General features: G+C 31.4%; 3 protein-coding genes and 1 pseudogene across 3 annotated transcripts in view; all 4 read right to left on the bottom strand.

Annotated features, from left to right (window-relative positions):
- The window catches only part of LOC125820431 (SPX domain-containing membrane protein At4g22990-like), a 174,150-nt gene that overhangs the window by 12,112 nt on the left and 138,117 nt on the right, over nt 1-23,921 (bottom strand). The gene's annotated exons all lie outside the window — the stretch shown is intronic.
- On the bottom strand, nt 3,686-4,336 carry LOC125820489 (dehydration-responsive element-binding protein 1E-like). Its single transcript, XM_049499929.1, has one exon. The coding sequence runs from the start codon at nt 4,325-4,327 to the stop codon at nt 3,704-3,706; it is 624 nt and encodes a 207-aa protein (XP_049355886.1). The 5' UTR covers nt 4,328-4,336; the 3' UTR covers nt 3,686-3,703.
- Nucleotides 11,294-15,584, bottom strand: LOC125820442 (lysophospholipid acyltransferase 1-like; annotated as a pseudogene).
- On the bottom strand, nt 18,218-20,792 carry LOC125820453 (F-box protein PP2-A13-like). The gene is made up of 3 exons (XM_049499890.1): nt 20,400-20,792; nt 20,074-20,192; nt 18,218-18,978 (listed from the first exon to the last, which is right to left on the bottom strand). Exons 1-3 carry the CDS (start codon nt 20,727-20,729, stop codon nt 18,558-18,560), a joined length of 870 nt encoding a protein of 289 aa, XP_049355847.1. The 5' UTR covers nt 20,730-20,792; the 3' UTR covers nt 18,218-18,557.

Here is a 23,921-nt window from a genome sequence, read left to right as displayed (position 1 = left end):
ACATCTCCAAATTTTTTAGACTCATTAAAAATCAGTAGTTAATACTATCTCCGTCTATTTTTAATTGTTGTAATTTTTTTTAGAGTCAAACGATAATAACTTTGACTAACATTTTATGATGTATTATTGATACGCAAAAAAATGGTACTTTTTGTATAGTTTTTGAATATCTAAATTTGTTGTTTAAAATAATATCGAATTAATGTAATCTAATTTAACTTTGAAAATTAGTTAAATTGACTTTCAAAAAACGCAACATGACAATTAAAAATGGAAACAAGGAGTGCCTCAAAATCTCTAACTATTAAGGTTTTATTGATTTATTTAATGTTTAAATTAAGTAATCCCACTTGTGATATCTAGAAAATAGGTCAAAAAAGAGTATTTATGTGATGACGTTTTATATTTATTTTTAAAAGAGGAACTTTCACATATAGACATTCAAAAATAGCTTAATTACTCTCCATAGCTATAGTTTGATAATTACAACTCGTAGCTACATGTTATAGGGAGGAGAGAGGAGTGAGGCGAGCGAGAGAGGGCAAGGAGTGGGAGAGAGGTGAATTGTATATGTATATCAGTTAAATAATTATATATTATACATATGTATTTATATATATGGCAAGCGAGATTGGGAGAGGGAGGAGAGAGGCAAGCGAGATTGGGAGAGGGAGGAGAGAGGCGAGCGAGATTGGGACAGTAAGGAGAAAAGCAAGCGAGAGAGGGTAGAGAGTGGGCGAGAGGTGAATTGTATATGTATATCGGTTAGATAATTGTATATTGTACATATGCATTTGTATATATGGCAAGCGAGATTGGGAGAGGGAGGAGAGACGCGAGCGAGAGAGGGCAGAGAGTGGGAGAGAGGTGAATTGTATATGTATATTGGTTAGATAATTGTATATTATACATATGCATTTGTATATTCTGGCGAATTATACAAATACAAACGTGGCTAATTATACAAACTCGAAGTTAGCCCACGTAATTAATGTATAATGTTAGTCGCGAGTGGTAATTATAGCAAACTATAGCTATGATGAGTAATTAAGTAGTACAAATCTGCTTAACCGCGTAATTTTCTCTTTTTAAAGTACTATTTAGGTTTTTATTTTTATCTTTCTAGTAGACTTTGATTAAAAAGACATGTCATAACTTATAACCCCCACAACATTAATTTTAAGTATATTTTATTATTTAAATTATTATTATTTTTGGAAAATAACTTCATTTCATTTTATTTATAAAAAAAAGTGAGGTTTGACCAAAATGTTGCTGCATTTTGATTTTTAGGCTGAAAAATATGGCATTTTCTAGATGGTATTGAAAGATAAGTACTTGTTGCTATGGCTGCAACACTTGAGGCAGATTTCAGGCTAAGATGGCAGATTACAGGTAGAATCCCTGTTACTATCATTATCCATTGCGTGTGCACTTTATGATAACCTATTCATTGTGCAGTAGCTTATAGATCACACAGAAAATGTAAATTGCACTAGACAAGTCATATACGATGAGTTGATCATGACTTAATAGCAAATCCGTATCATTTATTGTTTGTTTAATGTATAGAAATTACAATAATATCTATGTATTAGCTTTTATGTATGAGCCTTTACACATTTAATGTATATACGTCATGTTAACATATCATTTTTAATATGTTTAATGTATATAAAAATATAGATAGATATTTGTATTTTTATAAAAATGATTATTTTTATTCTTTTATTTTGTATTTTGGGTACACACAAAAGAACTAATTATTTTTATATGAACGTCATTGTTATTTCCTCCTTTTCTATATGAACGTCATCATTATTTCCTCCCTTTTTCTCTCATGTTTGTCATAAATTGAAAAATAAAATAAAATGGTGGACAAGATCCAAATTTAAAATATGGAAGAGATAGGAAGTGGGGGTGGGGGTGTGTAGAGAGTAGACTATGAAATTCAAAATCAAATCAATCATGTGAGTTCATATATTAAGTAATTTCAAATTATTTTAACGGAAAATGGCCTAAAATGCCCTTAAACTATGAGATTTGGTACAATGTTGTTCTACATCCACTTTATGAGTATGATCCGTTAGACATAAGAGTATTTTTTGAGCCAAAAGGTTGACGTTGAAGGTATTTGGGGGTCCAAAGGTGGATGAAGAATATTTTTGTACCAATTCAAACAGTTGAGGGACATTTAAAGCTCTTCTCCATATTAAAAATAAGATGTTAATTTTCTAAACAAACCAAAAAAAAAACGAGATAAATAAATTGCAACATATGAAATATAAATTTGATTGCAAAAAAGGAAAATTGACATTGGTCGGTATGTTGGTACTACAAGCTTACCAAACTAATCTACCTTGATTTAGTCTAACCTTAAAAATTGTTTTGTTCAAAATTAGAAACAAGACAAAATAAGAATCATTTTTTTTGTCATTATATTGTGTACCACGTGAATAAACTGTCTTAAATCACTGTATATATAGTACTTAGACACAGTCAATTAAGCTTATTTGGCACCTTTAGCACACCTATCACCTTACCAACGAACAAGTCAATAACTAATTTATGTAACTGATATAGTCTCATAGGAGTGAGTTGCTCGAATTTTCTGAGTTGCTTGAATTTTTTCTTCTCGTATTTTTGAATTCAGAAGTATCAGCTTAGTATCAAGAAACTATTTGATTTCGTATATCTATAATAGTGACAATGGTATTATTAAAATTTGTGTGACCATAAATAACCCCTTTTGGTATTCTACGTGCACCCTTACGTGAACTAATACGTCCATTCCGATGCGAACTAATTTTTGGTATAGCTTTTGCCATATTTTATCATCTCGCAAATATGAGTAAGAGATATATTGATATATCCATTTCATGTCAAAACAAATTCTTTATTTATACATCGACTCTTCTGGCAAGTTTGATTAGCCCTGTCTTTGTTTATGTCTCGGGTTGAAACAAATTACTATAATGCACCCCTCCTACAGATTAGTCGACATTTTTCACAATTTTTTTTAGACTAACTAGAGAGAAAAGTGTGTTATATAATTAATAGAGATTGATAGATGGAGTATATAAATATATGTACATATAAATATAATATTTAAATTTGACAAATCAAAAAGTTGTAAAAATTTTAAATTACTCGAATATAGAAAGTTTGAACCATGAATCTGTCTATGATCATAACAACTGGAAAAAGTAAGTGTACAAGAGAAAGTTGGATTCTGATAGCAAATGTACGTAGAACACTACATATATTGATTCACAAGAACTTAATAATTTTACATAGACACTATATTTTTATTAAGAGATTCATTATATATAATATAGAGACTTGATGTCATATTCTGATGGCATCTAACAACCTAACTACTAGAATATATTCCTCATGTCTTTCTAATAAATTTTTATTACACGTAATACATAAATGATCTCCTAATATAGTCTCAATATTAAAGGTGTGTGGCTAGGTGAAATATCAAGATTATATATTAGAAAGTCATTCATGTATTATGCCTTTTTATTGTATCATATTTGAAATAACTCGTTAACGACGTGAGTTCTGAATTTTACAAGTTTTGAATTTTAAGTTAGATAATGACTTTGTAAGCCGCAAACAAACCACTAAACCATTTATCATAGGTCCACTTTAACCTCGTATTACATTGTAGCTCCGCCCTAGATTGCATGTGAGATCAAATAGTATAATTCCACAAGGACACCTCAACATCACTTTCCACATGATCATCCCAATTGAAATGACTCCCAAATAAACATGGATTTGGTGAAAACAAACTTTCTTCTTCCATATTTGCAACCCATTCCTCTATCCCACATGAGTTACTATTATCATTTTCATCAACCACCATATTACAATCTACTACAATATTATTATTCTCTTGTGGTGCTACATCCCTCACCGGCTCGAACGCCTCAGCTGCTCTAGCAGCCGCTTGGCGTAGCTCTTTCGGGTCCTTAGATACCGGAACCTGTAAACGCCAAGCGGAGTCCGCGAAATTCAGTGTGGCTAACTCTCCTTTAAGCGCTAATGCAGCCACATCATGAGCACGTGCAGCCATTTCTGCGGTTTGGTACGTACCTAGCCATATTCGCTTTTGTTTAGTGGGTTCGCGAATTTCGCAAACCCACTTATCGTTGTTCCTCTTTCTCACTCCTCGAAACACCGGGTGACGTGTTTCCTTGAACTTCTTCCTCCCGGCCGCTCGCTTCTTCGGCTTGTTAGATGATACTAATAAAATACTTTCTTCATCCGAACGTTCCGTTCTAATCGAAGAACATGAATTACTCGAATCATTCATCGTTGTTGAAGTTTCAGCTTCTGAATTTCGATTAATTGAATCCAATCGAAATATTATTTGTTCGTGCGTTGTATATATTTTATAATAGTAGAATGTACTCGTTGAGTTTCTTATATATATAGATTTTGGATTATGAAGAGAGAGGAAATTAAGCAACACGTATTCATAGAAAATGCTATGAAAAGAACAGGAGAGAAAATGTGGGGCCTGCTTGACTGTGTCAAATATTTTTGAAACAAAATAAGTTATTATTTAAATTTATTCGCAAGATAATACTTTCTCCGTCCAATAATATTTATCTGCACACTTCTTTAAAACCATTTGAATATAATAAATATAATGTCTCGAAAAAGGTAATAGGAAAATGAATATAATTAATGATAAGGGTAAATTAGGTATAATTATCTATTGATTTCATAAAGTGGACAAGAACTGTTGGACATCTCAAAATAGTATAATGGACAACTATTGTCGGATGAAGGGAATGTATTGTTTATGATATTTCATAAAACTAATATGAAGGTACAGTTAGTGGTGGAACCAAAACTTTTAATAAAGGGATTCAAAATCGGAAAAACTAGACACACGAAGTAGTCGAAGGGGGTTCGACATCTACTATATATATCTAAAAAATTATTCTAACCATATATAAATGATATAATTTTTCGCCGAAAAGGGTTCAAATGAACCCCCTAACTCTAATGTGGCTCCGCCACTGGGTACAGTAACGTTTTAGATTCTATTTTCCCTTTATTTCATTTTATGTGACATTATTTAACTTGACATAATATTTAAGGAGAAAAATTAAAAAATAAATTTGCAACGAACATAATGGTAGAATATTTGTGTCAGTATAAATTATTTCAGGATAATTTTTTTTAAAATTAAATTATTTTTAATTATAATAAGGTAATATTTTTTTAAAACAAATCCATGTAAAATATAGGACGGGGGGAGTAAATGAATTAAGAAAACGTTATTGGGTTTTTTAGCACGTGTAAATATTTTTTGGACATTAGTAGTAAAAGAATGAGTCTTGTTGGATGAGACGGAAACCTCTTTCAAATTTGAGGAAAGCAAGGTTTAGTGCCTGGGTATTTTTTATTTTTTATTTATTATCTATCTCGTATTTGATATTTGTATTGAAGTCTGATTAAATTTAGATTCGTACAAAAAAGTCTCACATTAAGGAGTAAAGTGCTTCTCAACAAAGACAACTGCATACCCTCAAAACATTTAATTAAGAATAAAGAAGTATTTGCTACTCCATCACAGTGTTTATCGATGATATACATGTATTTATCACACATAAGTAAACCTTCATGCACAAAAAAATACTCATCCATCTATTATTTTATATTTATTATTAAGTACTTCATTTATTTCAATTTAAATATATTAGTCCGAATTTTGAATTGTGTAGTCATATATTTATGATGTGTAGAGTCGTTAATATGAGCTAGGCTTGTTAGGTCGGTCTGGTCTAACCTGTAATTTGATAGGGATGGACTACGATTTTTGGAGCCAATTTAAGAAAATGACTTTTTAACACGGCCTGAATAAGTCTGTCGATTGTGGGGCTTGAGAAATATGGATAGGGCCGGCCCGTGGGCCAAATAAAAATTAATTAAAAAATAAAAATAAAATAGAGTATTAAAAATAACAGGAATCTACACTCAAAATATGTTTAAAGTTTGAAATATTACAATTTAAATACAAATTATATTTATAAAATATGTATTACATAAAATAAAGTTTCTAAAATTTCTAGGGAATCACTACATAGGCCATAGTCTATGGAATATTATCATAGTTTTTGTGTTTTATTATGATTCTTGGAAAATAATTAGGTTAATATTTCTATTTAACTATTTATGTTTTTATTTGAAATCAAACTTAATAAATATTATATAGATAATTGTATTTGTGTATTTGATTAACAAGTAGCAACACTAGTCGATATTTATGATAATATTTTTGAATTATAATTTAATTTAAAAAATTATAAAAAATATACTTTTAAGAAAAGAGGATTGGCCCGGCAAAGCTCGTAGCCCACACACTTGTGGGCTGGACCGACCATTTTTGGTCCGCCCGGCCTAGCCGTCAAATTGCAAAGCCTGTATGGATTAGCCCGGATGGGGTGGGCTACCCCATATTGACAGCTCTAATGATGTGTGTAGTATTTAAACTTATCCTATAAAATACTAAGGGGTCGTTTGGTTTGAAAATGAGTTATGATGGGATAAGTTGTGTTGAGATTATTTTTTATTGAGTGTTTGGTTTGTTGTATTCAAAATAATAAATTTTAAGAATAATTTATTTGTTTACAAAAATGCCCTTCATTAATGTAAAAAGTGATATAACAAAAGGGTTGAAAGAGACATTTTTGTCATTTACCTATTTTATCCCGGGATAAGTTATCCCGGGATTACTATACCACCCAAAGAGAGGGATAACTTATCCCGGTACTAATTATTAATCCCGGGATAAGTTATCCCGAACTTGTCAACCAAACAACAAAATAAGCGGTACTATAATTTAATCCCGGGACTATTTGGTATTATCCCTCACACCAAACGACCCCTAAGGGTAATGCTAAATGATCAGAAAATTTGGCCAGAAATTTAAAAAGTCTATAATATTCTTTTATTTAAAAATAAACTGATATTTTTTTCATTCTTAATTAAAAATATTAAAGTTAAAAGGGTAAAAATGTTCAAAAAGGTAAAATAACATAGTGTAAAATATGTTATTTTACTATTCTGATCAAATTCTGGCAAAAAGAATTTTTCCAAATACTAAATTAGAAAAACTTATTAAATATAAAAAGAGAGGGGAAATGTAAAATAAAAATAAATTATGTCAAATTTAATAAAGAAAAAAACATTGTTGGGTTTTAGCACGTGTAAAGCTTTTTGGACATTGGTAGTAAAAGAATGAGTCCTGTTTCTCATTTGAGGAAAACAAGGTTTAGTACACGTGTATTATTTACACATATAAGCAAAACTTTAGACACAAACAATTACTCATCCTTCCATTTTTAATTATCTAATTTAAAAAATAAATTACTTACTTTAAAAATATTTATTTTGATTTTTATTATTATACATTTTATTTGTTTTAATTTAAATATCTTACTTGACTTTTGATAAATGTAGTCTTAAATTAAAGATACGTATAGTATTTTAAATTTTGGGGTCTTAAACTTATTTCCTCTATCCAATAATAGTTGTCTACTATTGATTTGATACACACCTTAAGAAACAAGTAATATTACTATATTGCCCTTTGAATATATTAAATTTAATGCTTTAGAAAATGTATTAAATATTGAATAGTAAGAGTGAAATAGACACAAAAAGGTAAAATATCTCTTGATTTTGCAAACGGACAAATATTGTTAGATAACTATTTTTAGTGTATGTGTAGAAGTAAAGATGGACCGGGGGAGTATCATATAAAATACCAAAATGAAAAAACTTACTAAATATTGAAAGAGACATATTTTGAGATATATATCAAAATTGAAAGTAAGACATTTAAATTAAGACATAAAGAGTACTGTAATTACTTTTTATTCATTCCTCAACATATAGAGTAATAATTAGAGATAATATAATAAATTAGCATTTTATTAATGAAAAATTAAATAAAATATTCATTGAATCAAAATTCCTTCAAGTAAAACTACTCGATTACAATATATTACAAATTGACTGTAGATTTTATCAATTACATGCATGTTCTAGACTTTATTGTATAATAATACGATCTTATTCCTAACACGAACAAATAAACCCACTTAATTATATATTCCCTTATGTTTCAAATACCCCACAAGAAATTTTAATAAATAAATAACAATATTCAATTTATTACGAGCAATTTTCACATATAGCAAACATAAAAATCATATTTGTATGTTATAACTATAGTTTGCATAATTGCGCTCCATAACAAATTTTATGTTTGCTCTGGAGCTTTTGAATTCGCTAGATACATCCAATTTTATACAAATTGTTCAGTTTTGTATAAATTCATTTATACATTGTAATTTGTATAATAAGATCTGTATTTGTATAATTATAAGTGTATAGGACAAAAATATATGTATTTGTATTTGTATATACACTTTTCTCTCGTTTTATACAAACACAAACACATTTTTTACATCTGTATACCGAATGGGTAATTGTATACCGAAAATGGCTAATTGTATACCGAACCAGATGACAAAAAAATGGAATGTTTGTTGCGAATTACAAATAAAATAAACTATGACTATAACATTTAATTTGAATTAATAGTTTGTTATTTCATACAATTTCCCATTTATTATTTTCATAAATCACCAATGGCTGATAAAATATATATGGTTATACACTATTTATACATAATTATATATAATTATCTATACATGATTATATATCTCTGATACATAGTTATGTATGTTATACATTATATTATATATATATATATATATATATATATAAGATTAAGAAGTATACCAAGTCAAACGTGAACGACTGAAATAAAAAAGAGTAACTGATTTGTTGTGATATTGATGTTTCATTCGCGAGACGAAAAATAAAAAACAAAAACTATATCTCTTTAAATGTGAAATATTATAGAAATTGTAATCAAATACTCCTATTTTATTTGTATACTATTTCTTGTCTTTGATTATTCTTATGCACATAAAAAAAATGTGTTTAATCATTTTTGTTACGTCTTTTGGGAGTATATACAAATAGTTTAATCATATGACGATTCGTAGGGCCCTTAGCTAATTTAAAATTGACAAATCAATTGCCTCCCCTCAAGTCATTCTCAATGACCCAGTCAATACTGGGCCTTTTTTATATATATAAAAAAAGGATATTTATGTAACATAGTAAGATGTCACAATAGGTTATCAAAATTTAGAGGTGTGAAGTGGACGGTTGAGTTAATTTGAAAAGATTAAATATGGTTAGAAGTGTCAAATGGACGGTTTTGTTGAATTTGAACGGGTCAAAATGAATTGAAATTCTAATAAATTAATAAGTTATTGACTTACCTAAAAGTTACTTGGATTGAAATGAGCTGATCTGAAATGAGCTAAAATGTATGTCATAACGTTACTGCTTTATTTATATTATCCTTTTTGGGAAAATTATGAAAAATGAAAAAAATTACAACTTATTTATGGAAAACAGCTACTCCCCCTCCCCCCCTCTCTATTCTTCTCTATTCTGTCAATAAGAAGAAATTCATTCAAATGTATTATGTATCAATAGTATTCAGTCAAATATATGTGAGAATTTTATATTTTATTTCAATTGTATTCGATAAAATGTATTTTGTATTTTTGTATCAATTGTTTTTGTATTCATACGAATACAATATGTATTCATCCTCTCTGTCAAATGTATTTGTAACCAATCAAATGAAGGATAAATACAGTTGTATTCGTTGTATTTTAAATACAATTGATACAAAATAAATACATAATACAATGCAAAATAAACATAAAATACAATTCGTTGTATTTCAAATAAAATTGATACAAAATAAATACAGAATACAATGCAAATAAATATAAAATACAATCCTCTCTCTCTCTATCTCACTCGCCCTCCTGCTCCTGCTCCCTCTCTCGATCTCGCTCGTCTCACTCCTCTTAATATGCATTTATTTTCAAATCAATTTGTATTTGTATCAAAATCCATGAAAAAATACAATCTCTCCTCTCTTTCCTAGATCTTGCTTGCCTCTCTCTTCCCTCCTCCCCTAACATTTTGCTATTATTCATAATTAAACAAACTATAGCTATAGAGTCCTCTTTAAGGCCTAATATTTGCTATTTTGGAAAGTTTCCACCTTTTTAATAAACTTTTAGTACCTAAGAAAATCATTAATTTTTCTTACATTATCATTATATATAACATATCAAATAAACATTATTTTTTGAACAGGCCTCAATCATCAATTTGACAAAAATAACAAACCCTAACAAACTTAAATGTTATAGCCATAGTTTATTTTATTTGTAATTCGCAACAAACATCCCATTTTTTTGCCATCTGATTCAATATACAATTAGCCATTTTCGGTATATAATTAGCCATTTAATACATTTCAGTATAAAATGCGTTTGTGTTTGTATAAAGCGATAGAAAAGTGTATATATATACAAATACAAATACATATATTTTCGTCCTATACACTTATAATTATACAAATACAGATCTTATTATACAAATTACAATGTATAAATGAATTTATACAAAACTGAACAATTTGTATAAAATTGGATGTATCTAGCGAATTATACAAATCAAAGCTCCATAGCAAACATAAAATTTGCTATGGAGCACAATTATACAAATTATAGCTATAACATACAAATATGATTTTTATGTTTGTTATATGTGAAAGTTACTCACAAAACAGCATACAACATATATTAGTTATATTGGACCAACCAAAATAAGGCAGCCCATGAATGCCTCACTGGACATACGTTCAACTGTTAAAAGGACAAAAATTAAAGACCAACATATTATAAAGGTACAATGTGCAATTTCAACTGTTGCCTAGAGACATAATTGTGCCTCTCTAAGTAACAAACAGGCCTGGTCATCTGAATGAACCAAATCAACTCCAACAACTAAACTAACTACTCTTTTTTTTTTTGGTTTTCCATCTAGTGTCCGGAGCCCACATTGGAGCCCCAACTAAATCCGAATCGTGCACTGCAGGGTCCATTCGGGGGTGGCGCTCCCAATAGGATTTTCTCCATACCCAAGGCTCAAACTCGAGACATCTGGTTAAGGGTGAAGTACTCCCACTACTGCACCACAACCCATGCTGGTTGACATCTATCAAAACTGATGATTTCTACAAATCAAAAAAATAATAAATAAAGTAATGGGAAGAACAGCTCTAACTCTTCCACCAAGAACTCTAAAAACCAATTTTCCAAAAATCAGATTCTGACTCATTCATCCTTTTTTGCCTTAGATCTTACTGGTTTTGCTGGCTGAATCATTTTACCAAGCAAGATCACTAGAATTGGTATAATAGTTCCAATATAGTATACACTTCCATAAGCTGTAAGTGTTTCATGCAGACTTAGTACCTATAAAAACATAAACAAGAAAACTTTTGTTAATTTATATCGAAGATTTTATCTATACTCCTTTTGTTTCATTTTATATGACACTGTTTGATTCGATAAGATATTAAAGAATGAGATAATTGCTGTCCAATGCCTTTCAGTGATCTAATATACACACACATGCATAATCAGTGTATAGCTATTGTATATTTTGGCTAGCGCCTGTAATTATGTTTGGCCGATGGGCAAAAACTGAAAGAAGTCCTATCAAAATATCCATGTAGGCTGTAACATGTGGTTTTAAACATGACATGACATTAAAAGACGTGTCATTTTAAAGAAAATATATCCTGGAAAATGAAATAGAGAGAGTAATAAACATCATTTCGACAAATAGGCAACTAACCATGAATCCAACAGCAGAGTAGTTGAGAACTAGCAGTGTATATACAAAGTTCGTGAATACCAACGTCTTCTGAAACTGAATATTACTTGTAGCTTGCTGCCATCTATAAATGACTTCTCATAGTCATAGACAAAACAAGATTACAATTAAAGCATATTAGTATTAGAGCATATAAGTAAAACAAAACAAGATTTGTAAGTACCTCTTGATCCAGCAATCATCAAAGCAGACTGAACAAAGAATATGATGTACCCGGGATATAACCCCTGCAGTGTAACACAATAAACTTTAGTTAGACAAGATATTTCTTAAAGAATTCGATATCAATTGTTTCATGTATCATAAACGAATTTGTAGAGGAATATATATTGAAAGATATAAAGTGTGACACAACTTGTATTTCTATAGTTAGAAAACATTTGTGATAAGAGTTCAACTTCAAAAAAAAATATACAAAACTTCATAGAGTTGAAGCGTATTTTAGTGAAATTTTGATGCCACCATAGGCAAAGTCATTTTTTGATGCTGATTGATAAATGTTTTGTGCATACATGTTATAGTTCCATGAAAATTCATCTGGACACGATTATACGTTATCATATAAATCTTTCAGCAGATAGATTGCAGAACACATTGTGTAAAAATATTTCCTTACATGCCATACAGCACTAACAGTCTGTGTGACTAGCAACTGGATGAAACTAGACTTCTTTCCCTTCTGTATAAGTCTCTCATATACATCTGCAGAAAAAACGACAGAAAAGAGGAGAAATTTAATCATAAAATAATTACACATCATGCTTAGCTTTGTCACAAAGTTAGTTACACATTCATTAAAAGATGATGGACAAAGAAATCTAAGGCACATGACCCTTATTTGATAAATCATAAAAGTTTGTATACGATCAGTTTCCTGGAAAATACAACTCATGCAACATAACAAGTAGTCCCCGAGTCTCTTTTATATGGCAGTGTTTGAATAAACACAATGCTTAAGGAGAGAAAACAAAAACTTCTGGCAAATATCACAATTCACAAGTGCCTTTTGACATTTTGATCTTGAAATGGTAATGACATTTCTATAGCTATAAAAGTAAGTCAAGATAAAATGAGATGTTTAAAGTCAAAAGTGTCTAAATATAGAAATGTGTTATCCATTTTATAACAGACTAGGTAAACGAGAGTGTCATATAAATTTAAAATGGAGTAGGACTATATAGCTCACCAATTCCTGAAAGAATCACAACATACAAAATGGATTAAAAAGAGAGATATTCTTACAGTGCCTCAGCCAGGTGCTAACTTGAATATTCCATACAAGAGGTATTTGAACTGAGCTCTTTGCAAGCTCAACACCCAATATGTCAACATTTATAGCACGGTCCCATTGTGCTTTTGGTGGATTAGTCATGTCTGCCCAACCACTGAAACCGAAGCCAGATATGATGATAGCAACTTCCGAGATTGACCATATGAAATAATATTTACACCGTGCAGAAAAGCTAGCCATATATTGGTAACCCAACCGCGTCCAGAAACCCCATTCTTGGTACATTGGGTCCAAGAACATGGAAATTGGGAAAAGAGGCACCAAATACATATACAATCCCATACACAGAGCTGCTTGAAGAATAGCTCTTAACGCTGCCCCAAAAGGCGATGGCTGTCCTTTGTCTGAAGGTTTCCAAATCTGAAAAGGACTTAGTTTAGTTATTGTAATGAGATGCAAAGGGCTTCAGGCAATGCCAACATTTGGTATATATACATTTTTTTTTTTCAGAAGTATATAATTTACACACATAAAAGAGAGATACGAAACGGTGTTGGATAATACCCTTTGGCAGAACAACAATACAATGATGATATGAACTTACACCATTTCTCTCTGTCTATTCAAGATAATCCTTCATTTCATAAACTGGACCAGCAAAATGACTTCCACAACAGAGACAATAACCAAAGTACTCAAGTAATGATGGCAACTTTAGCAAACGATTTTTGTTTTGCGCCTCACGCAAATCTTCCTCCTTCAATAATCCATCTTGGTAATTGATCACACTTGATATTATTTTCAGAGAAATAACCATTAAAGCTCCTAAAATTTTAGAAGAGAGAGCCAATTAAAAAAAATACATTGAGCAGATCATAGTGATACAGGCTGAATCCATAATTTTGTTTCTTGTTTTAAAATCAGTAGATTTCTACATATCAACAATGTCTGAACTCATCATGAACTGAGGTTTTATTCTATTTCTATTTACAAGAAATATTTTTGATCTAAAGAAGTATCGTATGCTTCATTTGTCTCAAATTCCAAGTGGATTGAACACATTACGAAAATTAAAGGAGTTTGAGACCCTGATTTGTTTTGTCATGTTTTAAAAAAGAAACCAAGACTAGGACAAAGAGGAAGTTCGTTCTTACCCGTAGCATCCATTCCTCCTTTCTTCCATGCATCCCCGCTCATGTAGTACACATGGCTGCACCGAAATGTTTGATTATTATCAATAGAGTTTAAAAGGTTTTCATTCACAGTATTATAAAAATTAAAACTAGCATAACGAGGAAACGGTTCAACAAGGAATGCTTTATTTCCTGTTGGGGGTTGGGGGAGATTCACCTTGCAAACAGTCCATACAGCAATAATAACATCAAATGTCTGCTACAGAACCAAGTTTTTCCTCATTAGCACAAGATCAACATAAAAATACAGCTCAAAATGGTTTTTTCTGGTGGTAAGAGCTCATGACTAATGCACGGATTTAGCTCATGTCATGGGTTTGAACTCTGTCACAGAAAACAGCATGAACTTAAGTGGAGAATAAGAATATATGCGAGTACTCATGGACGGAGCTAGGGGGTGAAAGGGCGTTCATGCGAATCCCCTTCATGAAAAATTACATTGTATATATACACATAGAGTTAATGGTTAAAAATACACCTAAACTATCCCTTTTTCTGCAAGTTTCATACCTGAACTATCTATTGTTCTATTTACCTACCTAAACTATCACTCCCTTTGTGAACACACATGCTGAGTTGGCTAAATTTTTGTTCTCACTCGACAACAACAGGCATGTGTAAGCAAACTCAACATCAAGGTATATATGTTTAAATACGAAGGGAGTGATAGTTGAGGTATGAAACTCGTGAAAAGGTGATGCAGAACAATGAATAGTTGAAATATAAAACTCGTGAAAATGTGATAGTTTAGATGTATTAACTCATCATTGCCACTATTCATCCGCCAAAAGATAAGAGTAGATGTTAAAACAACGAAAATGGAAGAATTTCAAAATTAAATTGTACAGGTCACCATCAAATTCAAAACATCGAAGATCGATAATGCAGTTACACTGTAATTCCAAATAAAAAACAGAGATCTGAAAAGAAAATAATGTTAGGAGAGAATTAATGAATGTACCATCCAATTAGATATCCGAATGCGAGGAAGAAAGTGATGATACCGCAATAATGTCGACATAAAACCATTGAAGCATAACCCAAAAGCATCGGCACCAAAAAATGCAAATTCGAGGAGAACCCAAACGACAAATAGGACAAAACAGCACCTGATAGGGTAGCGTAGAAATGCCTACCACTGACACAAGGAACAAATCGATGAAGAAAACTCACAGGAATAGTGCCGACGAAACAGAGTAAGAAACGGAGCACCGGAATCGATACTCCGATCGCCGACGCTATTGATTCCATCTCCGGCAAACTCATATTTTCGAAAGTCAATAAGGAACAAAAAAAAAAATGAAGTTCGTTATTTTGCTTTTTGTTTTTTTCATTCTCCAGTTAGTTATTTTTAGTTAGGAATGGCAATGGGGCGGTGCGGGGCGGGTTGAGTTTAACCCTTAAAAAATTTAATCTGTCCCGACTCCCGACTTGTCCCACATAATATTTTTTTTTATTTTTAACCTGCCCCACCCCACCCACCCTGCTAGACCCGTCCCGCATGTACACACCCTATATAATTTTCTTAATATTTTTTTTTTCTAGTTAATTTTGATACTAAAAATAAATTCATTTCTTTATTAATTTTTATCTATTTAATAGGATTGTGACTTAAAATTTTATTTTTAAAAGGTCAATTGGGAAATATGTAAGAGATTGTATTATTTTTTATTAAACCATTTTCATTTATTATCTTGAATATTTTAGAAGCTTTAAAGAAATATCTTAATAAAAATGTTCTGTCACTCTTATAACATGTAAAACGTTAAAATCAAATTTGAACCCACATATAATCAATATACCCGCAACCTGCCCCGCCACGCATTAATTTTAAAAAGATCCACTTCAATCCGCCCTGCATCCCACCCACCCCGCCCCACATAGCCTTAAACCCACTCCGCCCCGCGTCCGTCCCACCCCATTGTCATTCCTATTTTTAGTGAATGGAATAATTTTGTGGCAATCATATGTGAGATTACATGTACTTTTCTTATTGTATCCTCATTCCTCAAATTATTTCTTAAGACGATAAATATTCATTTAATCATTGTTTCTTAAAAATGTTCAAAGTCTATAACAATAATATATTTACTAAAATTCCACAAGTGAAGTTTGGATAGAAGGCGAAATGGTCCGATAGACCCTTATACTTGTACGAGTTTGTATTCTGAACCCTTTTACTCTATACTTAATCAACTGAACCCTTAAACTTATTAAAACACAATATTTGAAAGGTCTCTGACCATTAATCAAATCTCTGTGGCATAAATATTGTTGAGTTGGAAAAATGTGTGAATACACTCGCTTTCAAGCATGTAAATACACTAAATTTTATTTAAAAATATTTTTTTTTATCAAAAAAACTTATTTCCTCACTAACCCACTCCCACCCCACCCCGCCCCGTCTCACCCCAATTTCTCTTCTTCTCCAACACTCTTCCCACCCATAACCCTAAACTTTCTTCTCTTCTTCTTCAACAAAATCACCCACCATACCTATTCTTTTCTTTTCTTCAAAATCACTTGTCATACACTTTCTTTTTTTTCTTTAACCCACTCTCCTCTTTGCAACAAATCAAAATCCCGCCATTAATTTCTTTTTTCGGCCCCCATTTTTCTAAATTCTTAGTCCTTTTTTTTATTTTAAAAGTTGAAACCATTGTTTGTGTTAGTTAGATTCAAAGAGGAGGTATGATATGCATCAACGTAAAAGGTGACAGTGGGTATTGAAAAAGTTGAAACTCCATTGATAAGCTTGAGAAAGCTTGAACAACAACAAATGGGTCTTATGAATTTATGAAATTAATTCAAATTTGTGATTGGGGCTGTTGAATTTGTGTTAGTGAACTTGTAGTTGAAATTTCAAGTCAAATAATGAAGAAGTTCATTTATTTGACATGAATTTGGTGCTCAAATTATAAGGATATATGAATAATGAAGAACATGACTATTTAAAAAATATCAGAATTTATAAAAGTTAAATATTTGATTTTTTTATTTTCTTAATATTTAATTTATGACGTGTCATTGAAAAATGACATGGAATTACATGTGTAAGAGGTTGGATTACACACACAAAGATCTAATAAGAAAAAGGTTTAAATATAGTGTTTTAACGAATTTAAGGGTTTAGTTGACAAAATGTTAAGTAGAATGGTTCAGAATACAAACACATACAAGTATAGGAGTTCATCGGACCATTTCGCCTAGATAGAATAGAGTGTACCCCAATCTTATCACTATCTTGTGACGGTAAAAAACTTGTTTTTGAAAGACTCTTTATTCAAGTACAATTTCATGTCTGTCCCTTCAAATTGGGATGTTTTAATTTTGAATGTACGATACACTTCTCTTTTGTTGTATAATGATAATGTTTTTAACATATCAATTGCATAGCTGGATATTTCAAAAACAAACAAGTGACAAAAAAGTTGGTTGTCGCTCATTGCAATACACACTAATTGGGACCCATTCATTTTCAACCCACCAAACAACGTTGCAATGGAATGAACTTATAATTATTTTGAGTTTTATGATTTATTTATGTAGTTTTTCCATTAATAAAATAAGTGAGTTACTAACATGGTCAAATTTATACAGGTTAACCGGATCAGGATTTTATGAGTTGATTTTGCCAACCCTGCTAGTAAATATCCTTTAATAAAAAGAGGCAATGCACAATGAAAGTTTTAACAATTTGAGGAAGTACTTGTGAGTTTACAATGCTGAGGTCACTCTGTAACAATAACTACAAGAAGATCTTTACAAACCAAAGAATGAGCCTACTTTACGCACTTTCGCACCTAGCAGGCAAGGCCAATTACACGGGCAAGAAGGCATCGCCAGTGGCTTCCAATCCAATTACAAGCAAAAGACGAAGTCACAGATATCATTCAATGCAGGAAAAAGAATCCAATTTCAATCAAACCGAAAGAATATTGCTTCCATTCGCTTGTTAAGATCAAACTTCAAAGTACACATGAACAAAGTAATTTCATTTAACATACACTAAGAACTCAGTACAACAACCACTTTGCGTGAAGGGGGTGTCGTCAACTTCAAAGATAAAGCTCTATGATACCTATTACAACGTGTCGTTGGGATTTAAAAAGCCCGCCATACACGTACACACACATTGACTCGATCTAGTATAGATCTGATCACCGTTCCTTACCAACTTCTCCAGAACTATGGATGGATACTTGCTACCTCTTAACTATTTTATAAACTCTTTCCTAAAGAGACCTACAAGCAAACTAAAAACGCTTTAACCTCTCTGTAAACTCGCTTGGGCATATTAACACAGAATCTACACAAAGTCCACCTTTGGTGTGGGTGCAATCGATTTGGGTCATGGAGAACTTAACTTTCATATTTGCTGCAGACCCTGTAACTGTAAAGTCTCCTACATGGTGATATTTCCATTTTCCAGGTTCTTTCATGTAACACTGGGTTGTAGCTTGCTGACCATCAGATGTTGAGAGCTGGAACTGCACTGGCTTTTTATCCCATCCGTGAACATGCTCGGAGTTGCAAATTCGCCGTCCAAATCTCCGAGAGGAACGTCCTACTTGCAGCCTGTAGAAAATGCTATAGGACCCTGCTGGGAATGGGAAATCAACCTCTCCACCCACTTCAACCCACCATATCTGTTGGAGATACGCAATGGACTGGAATCTGCAGAGAAGGAAATTAAAGAAATCCTTAAGTATTGGTATGTCTTAAGATTTAGAATGTTTTAATGTGTACAACAGATAGCAGTAAATCTAAAACATAATGCAATTATGTCATACTCGAAAAGCCACCACCAGAAGGCAATTTTTCAAACAACAGAGATCAGTTCTTTAAACTCTCTTTGGAGGCTAAGCGAAAGGCATATTCTTGACTAATTTACTGGTCATAAGATGTCATACTATGAAGAGAGTTCCGATTGATAACTGCTAGGCAAATCATGAGGACACGCAATCAGCAGAAGTAAGTAAAACTTGAACATTTCTCTTTTCAAGCAAATAAGTTGTTCTCACTTATAGGAACTGATATCAACCACACCAAAGCACTTTATGCATCTAAAACACATATCTACCAATCAATATGTCTACTGATGTGTCAAATAGTTCAGATTACTTCTCAAGTACCAAAACTCTCAAAACAATTCTCCAAAGCTATTCCACTAAATTTTTACTATAGCAAGAAGGCAGAATGAGAAATTGCTAATTGAATTAAGGTACGAGTACCTGAAATGCATAGAAAGAATCACTTTACTACTCATGTTTCAATTTCAAATAAGCGGGAAACAGGCAAGAGTTATCTAATATTCATAAAATCTCCCTGCCAGAGGCAACAAGGAGACATAGAAGACCAAACTAAACAACCTCGATTCATACAGTCGACTACGATGTAAAAAGGCACCTCTTTTGTTTTGATGAACAGGTAAACCCCACTCATGTGCAATAACTCGCAAACCACACATGAGAGGTAAACCACACTAGCAAGCCCCATGAGATGAGCTCGACCCAGAAGGCCAACCCTCTGCTGTCGCAAGCAAGGGGTTTCAAACTTGAGACCTCCATTGTGGAAGTCCCAAGCCAAACCATCTGGGCCACCCCGAAGAATTGTAAAAAGGAACCTTTTTACAGGAGGATTCATCAAAAATGCCTGAAGAATTGGATTCGATCAGCCGATCTAAAAACACACAGATCAATAAACACACACATACAAATATACATTCTACTATAACTTGATACCAAAAGTAAAAACAATTTTTAACCCCACCTTGATTCGTCTGTTTCAATACGACTCCAATATCTCCTATCGTCAATGCCTGTTATCGCCAATCCATTTGCAGAGATTGATAGACAAACCCTTCCTGTACCCTTATCTAACCAAACCTTCTGCATAGATCCCAATCAATAAAAACCCATCAGAACAATTTATACAGAATATTTAATCACAAAAAGCTTATCCTCAACAACCCCAATTCACCTAAATTTAATTTTTGTACAGATTTAATGAATTTATAAACACAAATACACTATTTGAACAAAATCTATAGGGGCTTCTAGCTCCCCCCTGAATATAAAAAATGATAAAGATTTTACCTTTGAGCCACCATCAAAATAACTAGGTCGACAAAGCCTAGCATAAATATCCCTTTTGCACAACTTGTTAGAAAAATCATCAACCCCACCAAAAACCCTATCAATAAGCAATTCATAATTTATCGGCAATTTCGATTCCCAAACAAAATCAGCAGAAGAAGCAGCCCTAAAACCACGATTAAGCATTGCAAGACTACAGATCTCCGACGGATTTAAATACACCATAACTGAAGCTACACAACTCTCCGGCAAGTCACCCAAACCGGGATTCGCCGGCGGTACAGCGACGGAACCACGTGGATTCAAGAAAAGGGATAAAGATGAACCCATTTTGAGAATTTGATAGTTTTTTAGGAGAAAATAGTTTGATTTGAGATCATCAATGGAGGATATAGAGAGGGAAGAAGACAATTTTGGAGAGGTGGAGGTATAATTGGCGTATATATAGAGAGAAAAATTGACGCGTACTTTTTGTTTGTTCTGATCGTCGGATTTTGCGGGATATAAACAAGGAAAACATCTATATACGTATCGGCAGGGTCAAAATTAGCTAACATAATTTTTAGATTATATGAATACCTACTGACATTGCATTAAATTTAAAAATAATAAAATAAATATTTTAAAAGTTATTAAATATAGAAATATGTTTTTAACAAACGAACCGTGTAGATCTTACAAGAAATTAAAAGATCAAGAACAATAAAATATTGTGATTGTCTAAGCACAATAAACAATAGAAGATTGCCCACACATTCACCTCGACATCCTCATTTCTGCGATATATATATATATATCCCTAAAGTTATTAATAATTCCTATGATATATGATTTAGTATGTTTACTTTTTAATTAATTAAAATATATATTTTGGTCTGTTAATGAGAAAGTATCTTATATTTTGACTACTTAAAAATATATAATATTATTAAAATATAGGGTAACAATATAAATTAACATGTTATTCTATAAATAATTAAGTAGAGGAATGATTAGACAGTTATGAATATTTACGAGTAAATGAACTAAAAGTGCACAATTTAATTAATTTTTAAAAAGTTTAATATACTTAATTAGTTGTTGTAACAATTTATTTTAATGATCTTGGTGTCCGAACCAACCATCGTGTACTTTGATTAATTCCACAAAGAACCAATCACCTTCCACTAGCAACAAGTAACAACTGATGTTTCTTTTGACTTAATATTGTTATCATATATATTTTTTCCCTTTTTGTAGCAATAATTATATTTTTTCCTTTTCGAGTGATGTATCCATTAACATGTGATGCATCATAGACGTACAATGCCCCTGATCAAATAATTGTATTACACATAAAATGTATAGTTTAGGGCCTTAGGCTCAAACTAATAATGTGATTAACAATTGTTTCTATTAATTAAATAAGAGAAGGAAATTTATTATTTCATGTTTGAGTCATGAATTTAAATAAATAAAGGAGATAAAACAATAATAAAAGATAATTATTGACAGACCATGTAATTTCTCTATTTATTGTTATAGAAAATAGGCAAGATAAGTGCAAATTCAAATTATATATTGAAACACAATTTCAATTTTATATCAATCTTTATTTAAATGAGTAATTGTAAATCATGATGGCAAGCTCGTGCCTTATTTAGTTGTAAATTTAGGACTTTTTTCTCTTTAATTTGTTGTCATAGTCATAACTTTCAAAGCATAATCAACTTTTGAAATGTCCATGGATTAGCTTTTAATAGAATATTTCTTTAAACCCAAACAAGTATTCTTCTTGGTTGACTTTTTTTCTTTTCTTTTCTCTACTTTTCCAATTTTGTTATTAATTATGCTATCTAGAATATTCAAGTCTTGTTGAATAAATTAATCAACTGTCAAGAAACTTCTTTATTACTAGTTCTTCTATTATTATTTTTCTAGTATTAACAAGCAATACTAAGCAGATACATTATCCTTTTAATTCTAATTAAACATCTAATATTTAGTTATAGGAGTATTCAATTAACACTTATAACCACCAAAATCTTTGTAATAATTGATCATTATTAACAGATCACTATCTTACACATATGTCTGAAAAATGACCAATTATTTTTTTAAATTCATTTTTCTATACTAAAGTTGGTTGGTCAACATGTTTACCAATTATCAACATGTTTAGCTAATAATTAATAAACATATGTGTAATGTATTAGACTAATAGTTCACACACTAGAATATATTTTTGTAGCCTTTCTGTTTGCTGAATTATTAATTTGTCCTACTTGCTATTGTTCGTGATGAAAATGATTCCACGGTGGATTAATTGGGATGCGATTTTCAGATTCCTTATAAAGTTTTAACAACTTTTTTTTAAAATTCGCTTTTGAAGTGTGAGTTAAATGTAAGATGTAGTTTAATATGATATTTGATCCATTGAGAATCTAGTGTAGAATCGGCCCTTGAAGTGTATGGGAATCAAGTTGTGAACATACTTTCGGTCTTTGAATATCACACTCGAGATCAGACAATGAAATTTCGAATAAAAAATATTTGGATTCATGCATGAGAGGAGATGTTGATAAGAATGATCCCACATTGTATCAAGACGAGATTCTTGAACTCTTTTAAAAGGCTCGAGCAATTCTCGACCGTGATAGCTTTTTGGGTGAGTTAGACTTTGAAACCTAAGTTGACTACTATTACCCTTTAAATTTTATAAATTCATAAATAATGTTGGTTTTATATTCTTTCTTTGGTGCACTTTTCAATTCAATTAGGGCTCGTTTGGCCATGCGATATGGTATCATGATATGGTATTATGATATGGAATCATGAGATGAAATTGAGGGTTTGTTTGGACATGCAATATGAAATTTTTGTGTTGTATATTTTCTCATAAACATAAAAATCACATAAGTTCTAAAACTATTAAAATAGCCCCAATTGTTTATTCAATCTTATCAAATAAACAAAAAATTATAAAATCGCATAATAAATTATTACAAAGTTATTTGTTCTCCACTTAAGCAATTGTTTCATCTAACTTTAATTTAATAAAAAAAATTGAACATAAATTGTAGTGTACTAGTCTTTAATATAATCCTCCCACATAGTACGGACAATTTCCTCACGTTGAACTTGCATTTCTCGATCATGTGATCGAGAAGACGAACCAACATTGTTACTTTGAGCCATTTGTTGGTCAATATCCTCCGCAACTATATCTTCATGTTCATACACCATAAATATTTCATCACTACTTTGGTATTCTCGCAAATAATTATGTAACACTGCACAAGCTATGACAATTTTCACTTGTGTATCAATATCATAATGGTTCATGCCGTGTTTCAGTATTCTAAATTTATTTTTCCAAGCTCCAAAAGTCCGTTCAATCACATTGCGTAGAGATGAATGCCTATAATTAAATAGTTCTTTGACATTTGAGGCTCTCTTTCACTTCCTCGGTAATCTTGCAAATGATAGCGTAGTCCTTTGTATGGAGCTAAAAATCCTTTTGTGTTTTGAAAACCAACATCA

The sequence above is a fragment of the Solanum verrucosum genome, unplaced genomic scaffold, assembly GCF_900185275.1.
Source record: "Solanum verrucosum unplaced genomic scaffold, falcon-dt-bn FXZP01000229.1, whole genome shotgun sequence".
Taxonomy (NCBI): Eukaryota; Viridiplantae; Streptophyta; class Magnoliopsida; order Solanales; family Solanaceae; genus Solanum; species Solanum verrucosum.
The sequence above is the reverse complement of the archived record's forward strand: the minus strand, read 5'-3'. Positions and strand labels throughout refer to the sequence as shown.